The following is a 26,482-nucleotide window of genomic DNA, read 5'->3' as shown; positions in this document are numbered from 1 at the left end:
TTATGAAACAAAACGAAGTAAGGATACTTACTTTAATCCTTCTAACTGATATAAGGCCTTCAGCTACTTGGGTGATTCCTGAGGGAAATAATACTGTCATTGTCTGTCTTAAAACGTTATAGAAAGACGTCAAAACGAATACCTATAACATAACATAAGAACAAAATGTCTTTAAATATTGTAATAAGGGAAAATTAGAACTAGATTAGGAGTAGATTAAGAACCTTTTCAGCATCTATTCTGTTACCAAGAAGGACGTAGGCTAAAACTGTGAAGAAGATGGCAGTTCTAGCATGAAATATGATAAAAGACAGCATGATTCCTTTTATGTAGGCAGCTTTTGTGATCTCTTTTATCTCTTTTCTGAAAGTTAAACATTATAATTTTAATTTTAATTTTTTCCATCATATCAAACTCTGAATAGTATACTAAATGAATAGTAAGATTATTGTGTAGGTTTATTATATAAAAATTTATTTAATTTAAAATATATTGAAAGATAATTAGTTGAAAGTATATACAAGGAAAGATAAAAAAGTCAAAAAGAATCTCAGGATAATAAAAAAAAATATTTCATGATAGCCTACAATGCAATGTATGTCACAAGTCTTCATCAAGACTAAAGAAACAAGATACAAAACAACATAGAAATGTTGTTTTGTCGAATCTTGTTTATTTATACTATCTCATCCTTCCTAATTTAAAATATAATTAATTGCTTTATTGATATTTATGAACAGTATGATATTGGAGCTGAAAATAAAAAAATAAAATGTTGTGGTTTATTTTTGTATAATTACAAATAAAAATAATATAGTGAGAGTAGGAGCTGAAATTTTATTAATGAATGGAAAAAATTAGATTTAAAGCTAATGTGAAACAGATTTAAGTATTCAAAATGATTATCACTTAGTAACATTTGGCTATAAAATTTATTTTTTTGCAATTGAAAATTGTTTTTTAGCTTACCAAAATCATAAAACACTATTTACCTTCTAGCAACTTCAACCAGGTAAGTAAATGGTTTCTCCCAAGTATACATCTTAATCACTTGTATTCCTGATATTATTTCATTCATGAGCCTAACTCTTTCATCTGTTCGAATGGCTGTTTTTAACCTTAGGGTGGATGCCCATTTGCCAAGATAACCTAAAAAAGAAAGTCAAGATAAATAAACTCCAATACTAGAAAAATATATAAACACTATTGTGGATTAATGTTTAATTTTGTAATACATAAGCAATGTGACATACCTTGAAAAGGGATCAACAGTAATAAAGAGATGACACCAAGCAAGGCAGCCAGTCCCACTTTGGCCCACATCAGATAAGTAACAATACAAGTTTGAAGAGGTCCGATCCACAAAATATGAAGAAAAATGAAGGCAACATCAAACCGATTGACATCATTTGATAACAAGTTGACAACTTGTCCAGCAGTGGTTTGTCCAAGCGCAGTTTTACTCAATTTCAAGGACTGTAATACATGTTAATAATTAGAAATCTACTTAATTTCTATCAAATTAAATCAAAATTAAAAAATAAATATGTGATATATGTTAATTTATACAATGACAGTAAACTATATAGGGTCCCAATTACAGATAGTACTACATGAAAAATCAGCTATGGAGATTTAGTATGATAATCACTATATGGTGCATTCTCTGAAAAATGTATCTTTCTTCAGATTTTTTTTATTAATAACAATTTTTTCTATTTTTTTGTAAATGTTGATTCGTAAAAGTTAAAGGTAGATTATGTTTACAAATTAGAATTAAAACAGACTTTTTTTAGAAACACAATTTCAAAGAAAGAAAGTTGTTCAATAAATAAAAAAATTATAAAAATGTGAATGCGTAAGTGTAAATGTATGTAAGACAACAAAAATGCTGGAAAGTTAGATTAACCAAAACCAGATGAATTAGAAATTCCAAAGAAAAACCCGCTATATCTTAAATATTTCACTAAAGTATAGCAATCACTAAATACTCAAACAGGATAAAAATCAAAACAAAAATAAAGTAACATACTGAGTTGAGAAGAATTACATAAACAATAAAGTCAAAAACCTTTTTTTATCATTTCACATAACATTTATGATAATCTCAAAGGAAGCAACTCAGCAAACTTTGGTTATATGAAAAGAGATATAACCAGAGCAACCAACTATACAATTATCCCTCACACACATAATATGAACCTCTACATAAAGAATATGAACAGACAATGCGAAATTAATGGGGTAAATAAATGGTGAAACCTATTTTCAATCATCTTACACCACACTTCAGTTTCCTTGAAATGATTGCGGATATTCATTTTTAAAAAGAAGACAGTTAAGAAAACATTTTAAAACTTTGAAGCATTGATCAATATGTTAAAATTAATCAAGGAAGAATATAAAAACTTCCACTGACACACGATATGTAAAGTATGCTAATACTTTAATATCATCATATAACATTTTATCAACAAAAAAAAACTTTACCTTCCTATATATTAGAGAGCATGTCGCCACCCTAACTTTCATTCCAGTATGCATTATAGCCATCAAGTAGGGATGCGACAAAATTATTTGCAGACCAGTAGTAGCAATTATACCAAAAGCATACATATAAGCTTCTTCTTTTGACATAGTAGTGCTAGAGAAATATCTAATAAGACCTCCTAGTAGCAATGGTTGACTGACTCTAAAACAAATAAAAATTAAGGTCTTAAATATCCTTAAAAAAAAACAAATCTTATATATCTATAACGCCAATTGTGCTGTAATTTATTTGTGAAAGGTTTCTTTTATTCTTTTCTTTTTTTTTTATGATCAGAATATGAAAATATTTTTTTTGACTTAAAACCTTAAAAATTTATTCTTACCTATGATCAATTTGATTAATCCGACAATTATATTTAAATAACAATATAAACAAATATGCCCTCATACATCTTAGTGGCACAAGATATTTACAATGAAACACAAAATAGAAATTATAGAGAAATGATTTGTTTCATTATTATATGAAAACCACAAAAAAAATTATGGGAGCGGGAGAAAAAAGTTGAAGACTCCACAAAGTACATTTCTACCACCAGCTCAATCCACATACAAATTTTCAACCCTCTAACTAAATTTGGAGGGGCTGTAAATATTTGAAAAAGTTAAAAAAAATCCCCTAAAAAGCATGAAAGAATGTTTGAAATTCACCCCTACTTTTCTGGAATTGCTCTACCAATAAAACAACCCTAAATACCCTGAATAATGAAAGAATGAGTGAATTTCTGAGTAGGTTAAGTAGGCAATTAAATAGATTATCAAAGCTAAGCAATGTTGAGTGTGGTCAGTACATCAATAGTCATATGACTCAATCTACTGGAGTTATGTGACACAGATGAGGCATAGAATTGTTGATCCTACCCTATGTACTTTCATTGCATGATCGTCTTCCAGAATTTCAAATAGCCATCTGGAAGTTTTGTCCAAGGACAAAAAAAAATATATAGGTTTTTGTGCACCAGCTGACCCCAAATAGCCAGATAGATCTAGATCAAATGGTCACTGTACTCGAAGACGAGTTTAATTTGCCGGGAAGTTCACTGCCGAACCAGCACCGACGTCTGGTTATGGATCTATAGGTAGCCTGCTGCTGCACCATGGAGACCATAGTTTGTTGGGTTACCTCTTTCAGGCTGTCTGTACTCCAGCCAGCATTAACCTAGGTAAGAAGATCACATCGCGTGGCTAAAAACCTTCATGGTCTATATTGCCAATTGGAAAAAAAAGAAAGGAAACAAAATATACATTACATTTTTAGATACATACATCAGTATTCGTATCATCATAACAAGAATAGTTTTGTTCCATTATTTCATTTCCATATAGATCACAAATAAATAGCACAGCATATTTAATTTTATGAAACTTTTTTTGGTACAGTTATTGCATAAAAAAAAATGCTGGATGCTTACTCGGGACAGGACAGTGTGGAGGAAGATTAGGAGAGAGGCTCAGGTTCATGTAGGACTGTAGCACCAATAAATAAATATTGCATAAAAAGAAACCCTTTTGCAAGAAAAATCAATATGAATAGACACTCATATAGAATTTTTTAAAAAATTAACAACTAAGAAATAATTTATTTTATCTTAATTACCTTAAAACAACCTCCGTTATAAAAAGTACTGTTCCATAGAGCATAAAACGTGGACCAAACATTTTTATTATAACAAGAAGTAAACTTGGTTCCTTCTTGTTACGTTGGGCTCTTGCAACTTCTTCTTCCCATAATCTGAAATAAGAATAAAATGGAATAATCTAATTAATCCGTAAAATTTTTTAATCATATTACAACTATAGAATTGTGATCTTTGTAGGGTAACTGGTATTTTTCCAATGAAGGTCAACTATGATCTGTTTTTATAATGAAAACAAAACTTACTTTATTCTTAATTAAAACAATTTTGATCCTTTTTTTCTCTCAACTTTTATTCTTTAAAATTTTTTCGTTTCGGCCCTCAGGCCATTCTCAAGGATACCACCTTCAATATTGATGTCATTTCTTTTTCAAATCTTACAATTTCAGGCTAATTGCCTTTGTCCCATATAACTTTTTCTAAAAAATTTATATCTTAGATTTAAAACTTTTTTACAAAATACTTTTCTTCCTTCACTTACATTTACAGGAGGTGAAGAATTAAGAATAAACTAAACCACTCTCAAACAAGCATATATAAAATAATTAATCTAAAACTTACTTTTCAATTCGGTCACCAAGGTACTCAGAGCTATGTTCTTTTAAGGGCTCAGGCAAATCATTTACTTTCAGATCCCTGGTGTATCCCTCCCAGAACAGGGGCAATGTCCAACTAGTAACAAATGTAAATGTTTCTGATTAAGATTATTAAAAAATATTTTTATAATTTATTATTAGAAGAGCTTAAAATATAATATGATATACATTTCTGACAGTTTGTGTTTTTATTAACTTTTGATTTTTTCTAGTTTAAAATGACTATTTGTTGGTTAAGTAACTTATTTTAATTGAGTCTAGTACTCAGAACTGCTTTACAAACCCAGTAAACTCTTACTTCCTACATAATTTTTCACTATCTGATCCTCTCTCACTGATAGATTATTAAAATAAACAACAATGGTTCCCATTCATCCCTCTTCTCTTATTCCGCTGGTGTTCCTCAAGATAGTATCATTGGTCCCATCCTCTACACAGTCTATACAGTTGACATCCCAACCAATCCTAACACCATCCTGACCACGTATGCCAATGACATATGTGTGCTCGCAGTTAATCATAACCCATTAATTGCATCCCAAACTCTCAAATCCCATATTACAACCCTAGATTAATAGTTTTGAAATTGGAGGATCAAAATAAATCCCATCAAATCACCTTTACTCTTTGTCGTGAACCTACTGACTACCCTACAGTATCTTTTAATAATGTTGCTTGTACCCCAGTCAAACAGATCCACTACCTTTGACTACATCTGGACAAACCACTAACTTAGAATCCTCACACTAGACTGAAAAGACAGGAGACTGAACATTGATTCCAATTATTACAGCAATTACTAGAAAAATTGTTTAAACTACCAATCCATTACAAAATACTATAATAAGGCCTATCTTGACATATGGAATTGAGCTTTGGGGCTCTACTAAACCTTCGAATTCTTCTTGTATCCAATCCATAAAGACTTTAATGTTCCATATGAAACCGCTCTAACCCGAATCAGATATCAATCCTTCCATTTTAAACTCCCTAACCACCTAAACCTGCTACTTTCTAACCTTGCTTCATCTTATATTCTTGACAATCCTCTGAGGTGCCTGAAAAGAAGATGGACTTGAGACCTTCTAATGTAGAAATATTATTAAAGTACTACTAGTGGATAGTTTCTCTACATGACCATATCATATTGTGATTTTACATCAAACTTATTTGATGTATTTTTATGTAAATACAGTTGTAAATATCATTAAATAAATAATAAAAAAAAAGTTACTTACTTTCATCTATCTCTATAAAAATGTTCCTTTAATTACATATTTTATTAAACACAGATCACTTTACAATTAAATTGTTGAATCAATAAAATAAAACAAAACAATTATGAATTTTGAGTAAGTGTGTAGCAAGAATTAATGGAATTATTTTCTATTCTTATCAAAATCCATTACAACATTTAAATACTTATAATTTTCATTTATATGGAGCATTCTCTTTTGGGTGAGCAGAGACTATACTTAAGACTTTAAATTTTTTATTTTATTCATTTTAAAAATTACATCCAATATGGTCTGACCAGATGACATCTATCAGTCAGTGCCAAAATAATAGACATGAGTGAAATGTAAATATTACAGTTTTGACTGTTAGAGCGTTGTGGAGGCTACAAAAGTTTTATGCTGGGTAAGTACAATATGAATTGATCTCAAGTGATACAACTAATAATTTAACTAACAACTACTAAAATGAAAATAAAGTAAAAACTAAAAATAAAATAATAATAATTAAAAAACATTAAAATAAATAATAATGACAATAATAAAAATAACTGAAAGGATTTTGAAGTGAATAGTAAAGCTGCAAATTTGGAATTAGTGAATTAATATTGTAATGTGAATAAAACAAGTTTATACAGAATATGATAAAAATAAGGATCCGATAATATTTATTACTATGCACACACATACATTGCTAATTCTAATTGTAATATAATAAATCCATTATGTGGAGTTAAGAAAAAATAGAGACAGGTATGGTCATTTGGTGAACCATAATCAATTATTGGGAATCATAGAAGTAAGAAAGTACCCAGTTAAATACTTCTTTTTTGGTTTCTTTTGTGATTGATTTATATATTAGTTCTTCTTGTAAGTGATTGAACAGATATTGTACCATACAGTTTAAGGTACATATTAGTAAACTTTCCTTAAATTTTAATGATGGATCGGGGAAAGGATTAAATTCAAAGGAAGATTTACTATTGGCAACACAAACTTTAATTCAACAAAACATTGCTATATAATTATCTTTATTAATTACACCATTGATTTAAAAATAGAGGTTAAAAAATTATATAAAATTTTTTTTAGCAAACAATATTGTATAGAACTTAATACCTTGAAAAATCATTAAAAAATACATTAAAAAGCTGAAATTATATTAAATTATTAATCGCAAACTAATCAATTTTATGTTTACCTGAAGGTGAGCGCAGAGATAATACTAGCTGTGGCACGGGGATTTTCCTTCTTCTCTGTTTTATTCTTATCTGACTCCATAATTTATCCATGCACGAGCCTTTTTCCTCAATATTTCTAGAAGGAAAAAAGTTAATTATTACAATAAAATCATTGCTTACTGAACTTTATCACATAACTTAGTGAATCATCCCTGCCCAAGAAATAATATTTGTTAAAAGTAATTCAAGTACATCATATCCCTTCAATTGTATTAATTTTTCAATTCATATTTGTGATATATTTTTTTTTTACAGATTCTATATTTTTCCATAACTTATATATTTTTTTTATCCAAAATATATATTTCACAATAAAAGACATGTGATATCATGAATCATCAACAGAATATAAATAAAAAAAGGAATGTGAGTTCAATATTATCTTGAAAGAAACTAAGAAAGAAGATCTAATATTTTGGATATTGTTTTTAAATAATTATTCTCTCTTGATAATGACAATATTTTTTTTTCATATTGTGTAGTTATTATTAACTTATGAACTAGATGTCATCTATCTGGGCCCTGTTTCATAATGAAAGCTAATAGTACTGGTTCAAAATACAAGTATAGAAACAAGGTGGTAATTACACTAATACTTATTTTTTTCATAGTAGGGAGGACTATTAGGGATATTACAGGAGTTAAAAAGTACTAAAGTACAAGTTACTATTGGACAAGTCAGAGTAATTATATTAAGTTAAATCGACAAGACTAACAGTATTAGTCTGTTTGTACTTTATTATGAAACAGAGCTCTGGTAACACTACCAACCTCTAACCTGCATATTCTGATTTTAAAATGGAACCAGATCACAATATATAATATTTAATGTGTATTGAAATAACATAAAAATGTCAAATTAGTGATAACAAAGGTGATTCAGAGAATTACAGTCTAGAAATAGGAGTAGGGAATAGGAAGTAATTTCTTGCTAAGAATGTTAGAAAATCTTTGGCAATACTAAACATTTTGTATTCACCACCAACATATTTGCCACAAATAAAAAAAAAATTTCATTGAAAAAAGTACTAGCGAAGGGAATTACAGTCAAGTTGTAGAACAGGCAACCTTTGATGAGTGATTTTTGTAAAAAAATAAATAGTTTTAGAATATTCAAGAAACTAACTAGGACTCATAAAGTGTTATAAAAAATTATTTTCAAACTTCATTATGATAGGAAACCATTCCTAAACAATGATAAAGGGAAAGAAATAGTGATTAAGCAGAAGCAAAAGTATTTAAGTGAAAAAGAAGATGTAACCAGAAAAAAAATAATATAAAAAGATAATAGTGAGGCCATAGACAAGGATATGGGTCATCTTCTAATTTTGGTACTATTTCAGTTACAAAACTTTTTTAAGAATAATCAATTATATAAATGTGAATGATTTTATTTCTTTGTCATTATCCTCCTTGAAGCTAATATTTCCTTCTCACTTTGAGTTTCCAATCAGTAATTGTTGTCTAGTTATAAAATATACATTGTTTCTTTTCTTACTTTCTTACTAGCCCTAACACAAAACAGAAATTACAAATCAATGGTTCCAGTTTCTTTTGCAGTAAACCTGAAAAAATTACTGTCGTCTTTTTAGCATCATTTCAAGTATTGGTATAAAAGATAATTTTAGATGTAATACACCAATCACTATAACTCTTTTTACCTCTGGGACACACATTTTGGTTACTCCTTAGCCTTATTATGAACTGCTAACCAATGTAATCTCACAAATGAAAATTTCATGCTGAAAGGTGGCCAAGGCACAATAGAAGGAAACATAAAACACACAATCTCCTTAATTTCCATATTTAAACTCTTCAGTTGGTTCCATAATGTAAAGTGTGTGAGTATTTTTGTTGGCAGTCAGTCCCTAGTGCTCAACAAAGTCAAAACTGAGAAGCCTTATATCTTGTATATTACTTATAATTTCAGAAGCTCATTACGTACAAATAATATTTTATTTATTTACTTATATATCTTTTTTTTTTTTTGTGAAGCTTCTCTTGAGTGTAAAGACGGAATATGGTTTATGGTTTATGTTAGTCTTACCTAGCCTCAATGGAAATTCACAGGAGTCTAGGGAATAACCAGGATGGGAATGGAAAAACAAATACCTCATTTTCTTTCAGTATTCCCTATTAGGACCCTTTATCTTTGAAAAACGAGATTCATAATTGGTAGTTATATCAGAATAAATATTGTAATTAGACTCTCTAATTTATTTCATCATTCCTTAGTTCTATTTGTTACTCCCTAGAATAAGATTTTCTTTAAAAATCTATATCACGAAAACTTTAATATTAAGTGTTTATCAGCTTCAGAATATTATCAAGAAGCATTTTCTCAAAGCAATTAAAAATCTTAAAAATCGAATCAATCAACTCTAATTTTTTTAAAAAAAATCTTGATAGCTTCTAGAGGCATAAAATTTGTAGAATGACCCCTATATGATTAAATTTGTATTCAATGTACAATATGCCTTTGCAGTCTTCATTATATCAAGCATAGTACCTGAATTTTAGAAAAATACTTTCTAAATATCAATACCAACTAAAAAAACTCATATGAGAAATGGATGATGAATTGATTGAAGCTAATCAAGAAATATGTGAATAGATATAAACAAAAATTTTGTGGTTGATAAAATTTTTATCGATGTTTTTCTGTAAACATTAGCAGCAATATTGATAAAACCTGTCTAAAGTCTTCCCCTAAAAGACTTTTAAGTTTTATGTTGCTGCTTTGCTGGGATAATAGCACATATGACAAAAAAAAAAATATTTTGTATTTGACATGTCCAATTGATCAAACCTTAGACTAAGATTACTTTTTGATAACCCTTGGGATAGCACATAGCAGTGGTTCCCATAATTTTTTCACCACAGCACCCTTTTTTGGACTAAAAACTTGTGAAGCACCCTTGTGGGCTAACCAAATTTCGTGACACCCTTGTCCAGTTTAAAAATCCACCATCAGATTTAAAGTGGTTTAGTACGTAGGAAAATAAGAAAAAACAGTGTCAAGTAAATACTAGAATGCTGTTTTAATTTTTTTTTCTATTTTAATTGTTTTTTAAACAATATTTTGGTAAAGTGACTTGCAGCATCCCTAGCCTATACTTGGGGATTCCAGGCTGCTGCAGCACTCATCTGGAACCACATGCCCATAGATCAATAGTTCCCAACTTTTTTTTTGGAGGAACCCTTTTGGTTGATTCGAGAAAATGCCAAAAACATTTTGGTAGAAGTAGGTAGATGGTGGAACACCAGTCATCATCAGAAAGTTATTTGATAGAAATAAGGTGATTCGTCTTTTCTGCACAAGCTATGAAATCTAGGATACCTACCCCAATGTCTGTGCAAAATGTGAAGAAATCATTTACTGCTAGGCTCAAAACTGTGTTGAGTTGACATGGAGTGGCCAATTACTAAGTTTGTATGAAGTGTGCCTTCAACCTAATACCAGACCAGGCACTCCTTCACTTTTGAATGACTGGTTTGATTTTAGTAGACTGTATAAAATAGTGGTAAATAAAAAATAATTAATTTAAACAAAACATCAATTGTATAAATTACAGTTGAAGTAGGGGTTGGCCAAAACAACAGGTGTGTTAGTGAATTTTGAATAATGGGCCTATGATTGAATGACGCTGGTTCTTGATTTCCCCCCTCCTCCTCATCTGTTCCCGGAGGCATTTCAAGGTGTCTCTATCCCCTCACGTCTAACCTTTGAACGGAACAAAGTTATTTCGCGGAACCCATAAAAGAGGCTTGCGGAACCCCGGTTGGGAAACACTGCTATATAGAAACCTGAGTAGAAAATGAAACTCCTTTCAACGGTAATATCTTTGGAACACGTCCATTTCAAAATAATACCAACATTTTTTATTTTGTTGCAATATTTGAAAAAAATTATGAAGAATAGAAACTTCATTGGCGCATAATTAAAAAAATATATACTATATGGTAAATTATTAATATGGTTGTTTGAAAAGTAAATGAAATTCTTGAGATATGTCATTAATGAAACGATTTAATCACTTTGTACCTCCTTTCCGCTCAAAAATGAGAGGAAAATACGATCCTATCAACGAAAATCTGAAGGGGCCTCTACATGTTGGCCAGGCCATGGCGAACTCGGACATTCGCGAGCATGTGGATGGGTGCCTTGTACGAGTTGGCCTAAGCTCGTTGGCGATCCGTCGAGAGTCGGTTTTTGGACACAGATCAAAGGGGTTCGTGAGAGCGCTCGTGTAGCATCTCCACCATCGTTCTTTGTCTAGTTGCAACGGAGAGCTGTTAGGAGATTGTAGTTAATTCTTATAATAAGTTTTATATTTAATCTTATTTATTTGTATTTAATTTCCTTTCATTTTCTATTTTTTATAATAAAAATAATATAATACCAGTGCAATGGCTGAAACCACTTATACGTCCGCCATGCTTGCCTCTCTGAATAACAATGACATGTGGATGGTCTGCTCTTTGTTTACCGACCATTTGTACAAGTCTCCGATTCGTGGCGAGCGGCCAACATGTGGATCCGCCTTGAGAAAGTATGGTCAACATGGAAGAGCAGCCCGAAAAAAGGCTTTCAGAAAAAGCCTTCAGAGAAAGAGGTTAATGTTCGTACACAGTTTTATAATGAACCTTGACGAATTTTTCGTGTCACCTTTTAAAATAAATTATGGCTTAGAGGAAACCAAACACAGAATACAAAAAAAAAGAATGCATGGGATATTTGTGCATGTTAAAGTGAGAGTTATGCTTTGGGGCTATTTAATTTTAAAGATGGTGGGTAACCTTATGTTCTTTCCTATAGATGGAATTATGGATAAATCTGTATGGACAATTGTTTTGATATTCTCCAAAAAAACATTAAAAAAAAGAGAATAAGATAAATGGATATTAAAACAATTTTTAAACTATTAGGACCTGGCTGCTGCAAAACTACCCTTACGTTCTGCAAACACCTCTCCAATCACCTCATCTCAACTTAATTGAATATTTGCAGTCCCACCTAGAAAGAGAAATTAGCAAATACGATGAAACGAAATGAAAGCGATCTAAAAACAAAAATTCATTCATGAGTGGGATGGAACAATAGACCATTATTCATAAATTAGTTAAATTAAAGCCTATCTGACTAAAATAACAATAATTAACCAATCAACTATCCATATCATACTGTTGCTAAATTAATTAACTCTATATTTAATTAATTTATAAATTAAATTGTGTATTTCGAATACTTTTGATATCTATATTTTTAAGTTTTTTTTTGTCACGTGTTTTGTTAAAAACATGTAAAATAAAATTATTTTTGCTGAGGATTTTGATTCTGTTATTATGCAGTTCCCTCTCATAAATTGATAATTGGTAAAAATCCCTAAAAATAGAGAAATCCGTAAAAAAAATCAAAAGTTTCTGTTAATTCGGTAAATGTTTAACTTTTTTTTTGTTCTGTAATGGATAATTCTCAAAACAATATCAATTATAGTGACAGGGGAATATTTCATCATAAAGGATGCTTCTTATCGACATTTGTTTGTTTTTATTATGTTCTTCTCATCTCTGTTTACAATATTCATTAAAACAAAAAATCATTTATTTTTTTATTGTCTCCACTTCCAGCTATAACAGACATTGTCTGTTACTACATCAGTTTCGGTTAAATGTTTTCCTCTTTGAGCTCAGGGTATGTATGTTCTATGTCAGGAAAAAAATTTAAAAATCGAAGGTCATAGTACGCTGCTCTCACAAATGAATTAATATTATTTTAAAACCGTTTAGAATACCTACAAGACATAGCACATTTATATGTAAATCAATAAACACTTGTCTGGAGTTACCGTGTTAGAAAAAAGTAATATAGAAACAAACACAAATGGGCCATAGGCTTCTTTTTAATTAACTGATGGATATTTCAAATAAAATGTTTTAATCTTATCTCTGTTATCTGAGAAATGTGGGCCGGTTAAAAGAAGTTTTAGAAGGTTCCCACTCAATTCTCACATAGATAAGAATCATAATTCATCGTCAATATGATAATTTTTCATGGAAAATCAAAATATTGGATATAAATAACTTTTTAGTGAAGTAACGTTAAAACATTTAAATTTATTACTTTTTAACGTGGTGTGTAATATTATTTTTTTCCAAAACAAATTGAACAGATAAGAAGTATAAACATCTTTGTGTGTTAATATTGCAAAATAGAATAGCTTATAAGATAAAACAAGAGTGAGTTGGTAGTTTTTCAAAGTGAATATTTAGCCAGGAATCTTTTGATTTAAATACATAATCGGTTGTTAAATGGTCTCATTAAGAAATAGTTTTACAGTGATAAAAAGAATTATTATTGATACTTCAGATTAGTGATAAAAAGTATCGCGATTGAGAATATTCCTCAATGAACTTTGATAATTATAAGTAAAATCATAACTAAAGTTAGTTTTTCTAGGGAATAGAAATATTCTCAATCGTGACAATACTTTTACTGTTGACCGTTTTAAAATCATGTATGTCATAGCTATGACACCTGATAATATCTTATGCAAAGTTAGTTTTTATCCACAGGTCTATATTTGGAACGCAGCGCATTTACTAGCTGTATTTTTTATTTAAAACAGTTGTGAATTTCAATAAATAACTAATTAAACCAAAAGTAATAATGTAACATAACTATTCCCTAAGAACCCACTCATTATGCAGCGAGAAAGTTTAAGATAACATGAGATTAAGATGGAGAAAACACAGCCCAACAAGGGTTACCAATTTGTAAGAAGGTGGTATACAAGGGGTAGATTTATACTAGGCATCAAACAGGCAAACAATGGGAAATTCAAATGTATAACATTACAAATTAATACATTTCCTGATTCAACATTGACTGACCAAACATTATATCAAACGTTCTCACAATTCTGAACACAAACATTTGTTTAACAAGGAATGTCCTAAGGCTCGGATGCCGCACTCAGTCTCACGGTCAGTAGGTGTTTACTATTCCAATTCGTTTGCTCAGTTTTATTTTTTCAAATTCTAATTTCTTTTCTATAATGAACGGGTAATTTAGACTCAGTATGTTTGATATAATTCATAAAATTTCTATTTCGATAATACTGTTTTCAGGCTCAACGTGAGCCTTAAAACACAATAAGTATGCCCACGTATTTTCATTTAAAGAATTTGTCAATCGTGTTTCCAACCATAGTTAAAAAACATTGGAAAAACAGAAGTAAATTGAGAAGCTTTGTTAAAGATTGTTAGGTATTGCGAAAATCATTTTCTGCTTAATTTTCAGTTTAGATATTTTTTTTATTTATTGTAATAGTTTATATATATACAGTTATAGATGTTCATAAATTAGTTATACATATTCCCAAAGCTTACTAATTGAAAAAATGTATTATAAACAAGCTTATATATAATATATTTAAAAAAAAATTATTGGGAAGGTTGGAGGAACATCAATGTGAGAACCCGATGGTTGCAGCACACCTGATATTAAGATTTATTATATTCATTTAAAATCTTGATCAGAGAAATAAAAGTTCCTGAAAAAAATAATAAAATTTATAAAAAATGCAGCAATGAACAGAAACGATCGCACAAACGACCTGTCTACCCTGATCGCCATAATCTTTTCACTTTCTCCCAAATTACCGCGTTACCGATGTAAAGATGGTGATTCTTCCCGGGCTAGGACGCGTCTCAAAGTGTTGCACAAATTTGATCCTCCCTAGCCCCTGGTTGTGACCTCACTTCTCTCGTACCTGCTATGTTTAACTTTTACTGGGCCGGATGGGCTTGTTTTCCATATGATCTGTCTCCGCTTGTCGTTAAACATCTCATCAATTTCTGCCATGTCCGTTTGTCTTTCATCTAGCTGGCCCTCCTCTGCAGACGATTCTTCTTGATCGGTATCTTCCGCTTCTGGTGTCCATTCTCCCAGAAACTGCTGCATACTCCCGAATGGTTCCCCATTATCTTCTTCTATCGCGTTCACCATAATAGTCCGCGACAACTAGTCGGCGACTACATTCTCCTTCCTTGGTTTGTATACAATGTCCAAATTGTATTGGCTCAACAGCTCTTTCCACCTCATAACCCGTGCTGAGGACTCTTTTAATTTCCCAACCCATTGCAGGTGTCTTTGGTCAGTATGAATGAGAACACGCTTCCCAAACACATAAGGTCTTAAATGATTGGCGGCCCACAGTATTCTGAAAATCGGGGAATGCGAACACAGGTTCCCTTTGCAGTTGCTCCAAGCACCCCCGAATATTGTACTCCATCACTGGTGTCACAATGAGTTTCCTTCCTTTCTTCAACAAGTTATTAAGAGATACCAGATACCCGCGATCTCCGGCAAGAACCGCCGGTAATAATTCAAGGTACCTAACAGTCTTTGGACTCCTTTCCCATCTCAGGGTACAGCCTTCCTTTGTATTGCCTCCACATTCTGAGCATCCGGTTTGACTCCCTCTTTTGAAATAGTATCTCCTAAAAAATTGATCTGCTCCTGACCTAATAGTGATTTTTCTTTTGATAATTTTAACCTAAACTGCCTGATTCTTTGAAATACGTTGTCAAGACGATGTACGTGTTCGGTCTCCGATTTACTAAACACTAATAGGTCATCCATATAAATCTGACACATGGACTCATCTTTAAGAAATTCATCCATAAGGCGCTGGAATGTAATAGGAGCAGTTTTTAATTCGAACGGCAATCGTGTAAATTCATAATGTCCCCGCTCGAACCTGAACGCAGTCTTGTGCCGATCTTTCGGATGCATTTTTATCTGGTGGTAACCTTCTTTTAAATCCAGTGTGCTAAATATTTTTGCAGCTCCTATGCTCCTCACACGGAGTACCTTCTCTCTAAAACAGTCTCCAGCGCCTCTCGACACACAATGGTATTAGAGCTGCCAGTATCCACCAGGCAGCTCACTCCTTTTGTTCTGATAATAGGCAGACCACCACGTTTTCCTCTTAGATTGTGAACTTCAACTCTCCTCTCGAGTTCTTCTCCCTCTTACTGACCGCCTCCATTCGCTCCTTCGTCCACTCATATTACCAGGTACTCTCCTTTCTTCCTCCGCTTCCGAAGATTCTGACATTATCGTTGATTGACTCGCAGAGCTAACTGCCTTTTTTGAGTCACCCCTTCTCCTCATCCTTTGGTCGTTCACCTCCATTGGCTCCGCCTGGTCCGGAAATAGGCATGAGCTTGCGCTAAAGGGACTTCCGGTAGTGGCTGAATTTCTGTCGGAGGTGGGTTCCTTTCAGCTACAGGTTGGTTGTCTGCTGTATAAGGTGGGTTGGCTGCTGCTGGAAGTGGGTTGTTGAAGTTCAAACCCTCGATGTTCAGAACAGCCGCTCTCAATATTCCGTTACTGGCCATAATTTAGAGAGAAGAGAAAACAAAATTTTTTTAGACTAAAATTTTATAGTATCCAAAGGTTCCGAATTCGGCACCAGTTACGTGACTGTTGTAAGAGACTTAAAAAAAAAAAAGGAGAAAGGTAGGTAGTTGTTACTCCCTCTGTAAATCCAATCAACATTGTTTATTGACGGGATCCGTCGACCTACATATGCATTGAATATAGCTGATCGGTGCTAGGTAAGCTGATATTAGTGTGTTCATTTACCACTATTACTCATGACCCAAATTGGTGACAGATTGTAATATCTATCAATAAATAAAGAGCTCAATAAAAAAAAGCGTTCCTTATTACGCATTAAATATATATTATAGAAATATTTTACACCTAAAAGGCATGTTAAAAAATAAATAAAAATATTAACTTGTATATAACCTAGTATAGACATTGTTAGAAATGTAAAATGAGAATATTCCATTTTTTTTTTCTTACCTCCTTTAATAAACATATAAATAACAATATTAATATATATAAATATATAAAGACGAAATTGGTGCCCTTCCTTTGACACTTGGCATTATAAGTGGTTGGGCTGGGTCCGCTGAAGGTGGGGGTTACAACATTGGCCCTGGAGCCGCTGGTCTTTGGAGAATATTACAAATTTTGTTATATAAAATTTGATCGTTTAATCGAATTAAATGTGGGCGATTACAAGAAAAAAGTGTAATTGTTGTCCTCTATAAAAAAAAAATTTAGCAAAAAGAATCAATACTTTCATTAAAATTTTAAGTTAATAATTATTTACAGTTTTCTACTAATTTCCTGAATATAAGTATTTATTTGCCTTTGAATGCAGTATATAAGTAAATAACATTTATTTATACATTTCGATTTAATTTTATATAAATATATTCTGAGGTGATTTTAGTTTGTAATGATTTTTCAGGAATTTAGTTGTTTTTTCTTTCACCTAGCATTTACGTGTACGTTCTTAGCCGAGAGGTCAAGGGCAGATTTCGTGATAAGAATAATGAACAAAAAATCTCGGCAAAGAGGCTTTTTCTGAAATTAAAAGAATGAAATTACTTTCAAAACAAAAAAAAAAAAAATTTACTGAGCAGTTCTGTTTTATATACATAAATGGAAACGACTGAAGGTGCCCTTTAATGCACATGGACTAGTTTCAAGAGAAAATAAAAACGTTACGAGCTCACTTACATACTCAACACTTACATCTCAAACGTCATAGGCCACATGCTACATCTTCACCGCCATATCATCTCAGCCTAAATCCGAATGAATTGGTGTTGTGAGGTAAAAAAGGATCAGTAGCCGAGCAATCCCTAACTTCAAATTTGCAACACCGAGCTATCATTTTGTGAAGAACAATTTGTAAATTACTTGGAAACGAAGTGGAAAAAGAAGATAGCTCGTCTTATTATTAGGGAACTCACAGAAATTAAAATATTTTCATTCGTGCTTTAGTCGCTGATCAGTGCTCCAAGAAAAATAAAAGAGTTAATGTCATCTTCAGGTGAATAGGGCTAGAGGAAGTCCTGCTAAGGTGATACCTTTAACGATGTTTACTATGGAGGATACTGTCAATAGAGTTATAGTAAAGAGGTGAAGTGGTGACCCCTTTATAGTTTGGACACGAGGTGTCTCGCTAGCTACAATCCTTTATCAATTTTCTAAATTTCACTAATAAGAAGATCAGAAGTGTTCCCCAGAGATTTAGCATCTCTCAAAATGATCCAACTATTTGCAGATAATGTGATCATTGCATGCCGAGATCAAGCAGTGAAGGATTGATATTATAAGCAAGAAGATGTGATCCAAAAATTGAGGTTCTGTCTCTACGGAGTGAAGATAAAAATTCATGTTTGTTCTTGTTCATGTGATCCGTATACCTCCAAGTTCGCTCGAATTCATCGTATTAAATACTTAGGTTATGTTCTGAGAAAGGATGATTCTCGAGCAGCTGTAGTATGGGTAGCCAAAAAAGAGGTCTAGGGTACGACTGAAGGTTAGATGAATGGATAGTGTGATAGACGGTTTGAAGAAAAATGGCGTGCTGCCGACAGAGATGGCTAGGGAAAGTCCATTCAACAGGTGCTATGCGTTTCTTGTTCAAACAACGAAGGGACAATATTTCTGTTTAATATATTATGGTTAAATATATACTCTTTTCAACATTTTCCTTGAAAATGTATGATTTAACAGTAATTAATTGCTTCAGAAATAAAGAAATTACAAAAGTGGGACAAACACCCATTACAAAATACCTCCTCAAGCTTAGTTGCAGAAAAAGGCTTAAGATTAATATTATAATTTGTAGTTATTTATTTTTTAAATTACTGAGAATGTCATTCTGGTAATACTCTTTTTTATAACCTCCTTGATTCCACGTCCAAATTCATTTCCAATGAGTATTCCACAACACTTACCACGTGTGTTTCCTATCCTATCCCGAGTTTCCACCACCAATACCTATTCTATTCTCTCACTCACGAATCCTACTTATTAGCCGACATCCCTCTAAAAACGTTCTGATATCCATGATATATTTATTACCTCCCAGATTTCCTCCTCCCATATCCCTATCAAATCCTTGGACAACCTTTCATCAGATAGGTCATATCCAGTCTTCCTTTTCTTTACATTAAAGCTTCCTTCCTTCATCTATTACAGGAAGAGTTGAATGGGAACAAATTTAGATATGATTTAGAAAATAAACTAGACTTAAAATTCCACATTAGACAAAATAAGATAAACACACGCATTAATAAGAACAAGAATAAATGACAATACTTCGATTTCGTAGAGTTAACAACAACCAACAGATAAACCTGCCAGAGCATATTCGTATCTTATCAAGGGAAAAACGCAGAGCATGATCAAAATGGCAAAAGGACTCCATATCCAACAGATAAAGCATATTATACTAACTTGACTAATATACTAAAAGCAGAACTTAGAAAATTTAAGATTTAAATAACTTAAATGAAAATCTTACTACTACTGACCAATCTATAAATAAAAAAAAGAAATAATAATTTCTTTAACTAATAAAAAAATACTGAGAACATAATTTTTTGCTTCCTTACCACCGAAGTTTGTGGATACAAATATTAGGGGTATTCATGATGTTGTGTTAAATATTAAAACTATAGGATTGTGAGCTGCCCTATTTGAAGTTATGTTAAATGCAACTTGTTTTATAACCTTTCCTTCCAAAACTTTTAAGTTTGGATTACAGTAATTTATTACAACATGCCTAAAGTAAGTGAAAAGTAGAGTTATGTAATTTTGGCTACTGATTGTCTTGTTTAAAAACGTCCAAAACAATACTAAGAAAATCAAAACACAAACTAGTCTGCTACATGACGTCATTCTCCAGTTAGCACACCTATTAACTGACTTTCAACCATGTTATATGTTATGTCGTTTTAACATGGTGGAAGAAGGAAACATTTTTGCAATTAATATAACCTTTTCCATTTAACACGCTTTAATATGTTAAACTAAAGATCATGGATTCCCCTAATATGAGGGAAGTAAAATAAATATGTGTCCTCAGAATAGAAAATTCCCATTCCTGTTTTAGCCACCGATGAGTACTCAAATCTTTGTATAATAACGCGTACTAACGTAAATCTGATTTGTTCAAATTTTTATGTTTCACGACTTGGTACATTACGAATTATATTAACGTATCAATTTGATCAAATTTTATTCATTTTTGGTTACGCATGCCCAAAAGTAGTTTCTTTGACGTGACTATATTTTAAAAACAGCTCGTCCGATTCAGCTGAAAGTTGGCAGTCTAATTCTCTTTAACAATTTAGGATCCTTTACCAAATAAACATCTGCCATTGCCTTTCCAATGTGTGAAATCGCCTCTAAATCAAGTCCTCTCTCCCCTGGTTACTCACAAGATCTCGGGCTTCTGACTTTTACACATCTTTTCGTTGGTCTGTATCGTTTTAACACTCCTTTTAACACTCTACTATTCTAGTGGAATTAAGTCTCTCTTAAAATCCGTTGTACCCTTTCCATATCGAATCATTCACGTCGCCATAGGAGGGTGGAGAGGGATTAGCTAGCTCTCCCCAATAATTTAAAAATCTTAAAACCTAGGCAAGTTTTAGATTTCAGAACCTGCATCAAACAGTGATAATTGTAGTAAAGCATTTTACTAATTTCCTAAAATTTAAAAACATCATCAGTACCTTTTAAGATAAGAAATTGGGATTTTATCATTACATCGTTACAATGAGTTAGAAAAAAAAAATTGTCAAGTATCAAATATTTGATATTCACAATAGAGAGATAAGTGAAAAACTCAAGTCCTAAAGTGTTGCTAAAAATTAAAATACTTCTGAACAAGATAATAGATAATAATAATCGTAATATTTACAAACTTTCGAAATTGTTGGGAAATTTTACATCACTTCCATTTATGAAGTTAGTTGGCAAATACAAAGTTACACATGGCCAAGCAGATCTAATCAACTAATTAATTATTTAGGAATTTAATTATTTTAAAATGACAGGATTGAAACGGCAACAATATTTAACATTTTAATTTTATTTAACTATAATTACTAATTTATTTTTTTCGTACCCTTCCTAAAAATATGAACATAATTAGTTCATAAATACATAATAAATGTAATGCAATATGTATACAAGTGTCTCATCACCTTTGGATCGCCTAGTGCTATTATAAGGTGTTGATTGCAGGGTCCAATTAAGGTAGTATATAACTGAAGGTAGTCTTGGGCTAACTCCATCTACCGTTCTGCTGGCATATTTAATAATGTCAAATGTTTTTTAATTACTCATTTTTTTTCTTGCCTCCCAGAAATTATATGTAGAAAGTATGATTAAATTATGAGTACATAAATATTCCAATACTCTACTAGCTCATTCATTTAATTACTTTTTCATATCCATCATTAAAATAAAATTGGTACTCGATACATACATAATACATGGAATGTATTATATATACTTCACTGATTCTTCTTCCTTTGATTGGCTTGTGGCATAATAAGGTGCTGATATTAGTCCAGCCAAGGTGGTGGTATGCTATAGCCTTAAGTTACGCCATGGAATTAAAGGAACGTGAAGGAATAATTCGACTAGTTTTTAATTAATCAAAAATTCAAACGTATTAAATTTTTTTTTCTTCTAAGTCGCATGCTTTTTTTTTTTTTTCTTCATAACCAATATTTATGAAATTTATTGTTTTTAGCATGAATATATGATTTGATTCCGAACCGTTCTACATTTTAAGGACTCTTTGAGTAGTTGTGGGTGTTCTTTGAATTTTATAATATGCTGGGAAACACTAAACATACTGGGGTTTTGAAATTTAAACTAAACCTAAAAAAAAATTATTCCCTAAATAAGTGTCCTGGCACGTCGTTTCTGAATTTTTATCTGGCTTGTTGCCGACGCACCGGAGGAGACACTGGTGTAAGGATCCTGAACAGTGGATTTCTTTGGTGCTGTAGAAAGTTGAAAAACTTTACGTGCCTTCGTTGGATGAATTCAGGCACAGTGGGTAGTTCGAAGAGTCCGTGTACTTGATCTGCCTTCATCTTCTTCAGCGAAGTTGGCTGCACAACCTTCCGCAACACTACAACCTGGAAGTATTGTAGATGGCGCTGTGTCCCTTCTCTGAGATGGGCGAAGAGTGGAGCATCATATAGAAGTGCTGGTCTTAAAAGTTTTTTATAAATTTGGAGTTTGAGCCTTAGTGATGATAACAGGTGGTGTAGCCGGTATGATCTGAGACGGACTCGTTTGTTGTAGCACCATTTTTTTTTTTTTTTTCAAACCTCTTTATTCTTATATATGGTTACAGAATACAAATATTTGTACCCCCCTGGGTACGTGGAGATATTAAAAAGTTTGCCTATTGCATTACTTTCCACGAGTAGGAACTCATCTCTGCGATACTGGCACGTTCTTAATCTTCTTTTTTTTCGTTTGAAACGCAATATTTACTCTGGGACATTTAGTTCCCTAAAAATAACAATGTGGATAATTTTTGCAGTATTTGTCTCGCTACATAATGTAAAGTTAAAAATTTAAATAAAACAATAATGATTATATAAATAAGAACATGTGATAAATATTTATGCAAACTTGTATGGATATTTATTACTATATATTATGGATATTTATTTGAATTACGTATAATATAGATAATAATTCGTTCCTAAGGATCGTAACTCGATTTTATCAAACCTAAAGCATTCCTCAATAAATAATTTATAAAACGGAAAAATAATTTTTCAAATCGTACAATTGATTCCTGAAATTGATGCATTAAAACAAACAAACACTTCAGTTTTATATAGTACTCTATATTTATCACAGAAATAATCATTGTAAAATTTTTTTAGTTATTTATTTTTAAACTATTTCCAACATGCTGCTCTTGTAAACTGAACAAGGGTAAAAACTTCCAATTTTGTCATCCATACTCAATATGTAGCAAACAACCCGAAATATATATATGAATTTGATGCTCTAATTTAATTGTGTGGTATATGGAAATGATAACCCATCTCTCAGTGTAAAAGCGATAATGGTTAATGAATTTTTTTCATCGTGCTATAAACTACAATGTTGAAAAAAATAGAGATAAAAATCTAACTTAATATAACACTAATGAACTATTAAAATCATTCAAATTTACCTGCACTCGCCGGATGGAGGCTCGATCTACTGCTATCAGTAGAGATCGACATGGAGATATAAGGCAAACACTGTCCCTTATCACCAGCCTCGTATGATAAGAACCACCCGCTTTGCCAATCTTTAAAAGCCCACAATCATCAGCAGAGTTTTCTTGATTTTGGAAAAGTGCTCATGATAAGTTTTAAAAATTATTCAAGATGACAATTTTGTACTTGTAAGTAAAAATATAAACGCAGAATTTAATATTGGGCCGCCCGTAGCTCAGTGGTTAAGACACAGTCTTAACCAATTTGATGTCTATTGGTGGTGCCGGTTCGAATCCGGCCTGGGACGTTGACATTTTTCATTGAGTGGCGGTCCCACAAAATGAACAACTTTGACCCCCAACCATGGTTAGGCAGTATAGGACTCCAATGGGAGTCATGGCCAAAAAAAAAAAAAAAATTATTACTAGGCCATATGTATTATCATTAGAGATGGGGATATCGTGGGTGTCTCTCAAAAATAGGAATTCAGACAGCAATGTGGTTCCCAACTGAACTCTGTTTCATAATGAAAGCTTATTAGTTCATAAATGAACAAGCACTGATTCTTTCCGTTTTTTAAAACAAACAAAAATTAGTGATATTATACTTCGTTGACTTGTACAATGCTGATTTGTAATTTTTTACTTTTTAACTGAAACGAGACCCTGGTGGGCCGCTGGAAGGGTTCGGGTCCATATTTCATGAGGAATTATCAATAAAGCTTCTTTATTACCTTAACTGCTTTATAACCTCAACTGCTTTATTACCTCAACTGATGCAGTGATATCTGGTAGGTTTTAACTAGTAAACATTATTAAAGTTTTATCATGTATATTCCAAGGCATTTTACCGTGTCTACAGCTACTCAATTACCAGTTATGCGACGAGAGGGATGGGCTGGGATCTTTTGAGCTCTGCTCTACCCATCACACGTGGGGGATAGAGTGGGCTCAGGGATCCTCAGGTCGATTGTGTAAATATTGTATATTAGAATGTAAATGTGACTAGAGAATATATTATTTTATTTATTTATTTTTTATACACATAGTTTGATTATGTTCATTTTGTTTATTCTTCTGTTTGTATATACATATATTTTTTTTTTCACTCATTTATTTATTTTATTTTATTTTAGTATGTATGAAATCATTCATCACTATTACCTATTGCCCACAACTGTGTGGCAGATTGTAATATCTATCAATAAATAAAAAAGTATTTTAAAAAAACAAAAAAAAAACAACTATTCAATATGAGAATGTTTTTTTCTAATTTGCTACACACGAAATATTACATTGTATTAGGATCCAGGAGGTAGGCCAAAGACACGTAAGCGTCTTTTATGACATTAAAAAAGAATTTAATTTAATTATAACATTGTAATAAATTTATTTTTAATTTAGTTTCATTTCAAGTTTTGCATGAGTTAATTCATCTGATTATAGAGTCCCGCTTAAGAAGTAGCAGTTGTCCTGAAGATAAAATCTGATATGAAAATTGTGTGTATTTCCTACACTTGAAATTCGGGTTTTCATTCAAAAGATTCAGGAATCGGGTGAGAAGTGTCGCTTATTTATGCTGAGAAGGGAACTAAGTAAGGTTTGTTGGCGAGATGATAAAGCATCGGAAGACATTGGCAGTTGATTTTATGGAATACAAGATGGGTTTGCAAAAGATCATAATGAGATTTTTAAAAATGCAATTTAGGGCAACAGTCTTCAGTTAATACAAAAAGCGAACAGAACAAATGTCGAAGACCTCGAGATGAAATAGGTACTCTATATCCCAAAAAGGTACCAGAATCGAATACAAATTTCAATTCACTGATAATTTCGCAAAGGATAAACGACTTCATTGAATTGTTCTCTTGACAATACATTTACATTATCTTTACTACAGACCAATACCATGTGATTGGAACACTGGGATTTAAGGAAGTGATGGAATAGCTGGAATTTGAAGGAAGTTGGGAAAGATGCATTGAGGATAGAAATAGGCAAGGAATTCAAATATAAAAAAATTTATTTATACGTTATAAATATAAAAATATAATATAAATATTATAAAAATATATACGTTTCGACCTGAGTTTCAGGTCTTCATCAAGGAGTCAGCGGAAAGGGTAGGCTAAAACTGGGTAATATAATAGCTTATTTTTTCTGTTTTTATTGTTCAATAGATGAAAAACCGATTTTTTTTTTATGGTTTATTTTTAACATCGAAATTTGACTTTCTATGCTTTTAAAATTAGTTATATCCATATTATTTTACCATCAATAGTCACGAGACTTCACTAGATGGTATAAGAGCCGGGAAGAAAAAAAGGCAGTTATTTCACCCCAATATTTGATAACTTTAATGAAAACTATGTATAATTACTAGTCAAAACTGATGAGTCTGCCAAGTATAGGTAGGCGGAATAAAAAATGGCGGATGTTTCAAAACGTTTAAAAAAAATTAATTTTTTATTCGGAGCTCTTTATCTTTTAAACTACCAATAACACAAGAAAACCTAATAGAACATCATTTAAAGTGGAGTAAATTTACTGAACTATGAGCTCTTATAAAGTTATTTACGTTATGTAGTTCTCGAGATATAACTTTTTAAAAAGCAACATTTCATAAAAATGTACTGAAAGATTAGAGTATTTATTTTGATAAATCGATATCTCAGTGACCTATAGATGTCTATTAGAATTCAAATTAAAGCTAATTTAATGTACTATAAAGTAATTTATGACCTATATCTTGGTAGGATTAGTAGTTTTATTTTATTTATTTATTTTGATAGTTCGGACAATAAGTTTGATTTATGAAAAACTTAATTTCAGAAACCATAAGACTTACAGATGTTAGTCAGCAATTAAATTAAAGCTAGTTAATTTTACCATAAAATAGTTTATAATCTTTATCTTTGTATGACCAGTAGTTTTTATGATATTTGACAAAATAAATTCACAAAATGTTAATTTCTAGTTTTTCGGATAAAATGTTTGATTTATGAAAAAATATATGTCTAAAAACATAAGACGTACATAGGTCTGCCAGCACTCAAAATGAAGGTAATTAAATTTACTATAAAGTAGTTAATG

At 31.6% G+C, this 26,482-nt stretch overlaps 1 protein-coding gene across 1 annotated transcript in view; it reads right to left on the bottom strand.

Annotated features, from left to right (window-relative positions):
- The window catches only part of LOC106680452 (probable multidrug resistance-associated protein lethal(2)03659), a 47,074-nt gene extending 23,637 nt beyond the window's left edge, over nucleotides 1-23,437 (bottom strand). The window contains exons 1-9 of the mRNA XM_014420175.3: nucleotides 23,363-23,437; nucleotides 7,220-7,335; nucleotides 4,749-4,859; nucleotides 4,148-4,282; nucleotides 2,491-2,692; nucleotides 1,254-1,476; nucleotides 993-1,149; nucleotides 225-363; nucleotides 32-142 (exon numbers count right to left, since the gene is read on the bottom strand). Of these exons, the coding sequence (XP_014275661.1) occupies nucleotides 32-142; nucleotides 225-363; nucleotides 993-1,149; nucleotides 1,254-1,476; nucleotides 2,491-2,692; nucleotides 4,148-4,282; nucleotides 4,749-4,859; nucleotides 7,220-7,299 (1,158 nt within the window). The 5' untranslated portion in view covers nucleotides 7,300-7,335; nucleotides 23,363-23,437. The remainder of the gene's footprint in view (nucleotides 1-31; nucleotides 143-224; nucleotides 364-992; nucleotides 1,150-1,253; nucleotides 1,477-2,490; nucleotides 2,693-4,147; nucleotides 4,283-4,748; nucleotides 4,860-7,219; nucleotides 7,336-23,362) is intronic.
- Between the last annotated feature and the right edge of the window lie 3,045 nt (nucleotides 23,438-26,482).

This window comes from Halyomorpha halys, unplaced genomic scaffold (assembly GCF_000696795.3).
Source record: "Halyomorpha halys isolate HHAL.00 unplaced genomic scaffold, Hhal_1.1 Scaffold18.1, whole genome shotgun sequence".
Lineage (NCBI taxonomy): Eukaryota > Metazoa > Arthropoda > Insecta > Hemiptera > Pentatomidae > Halyomorpha > Halyomorpha halys.
Note: the sequence above shows the minus strand (reverse complement) of the source record. Positions and strands in the feature narration are given on the sequence as shown.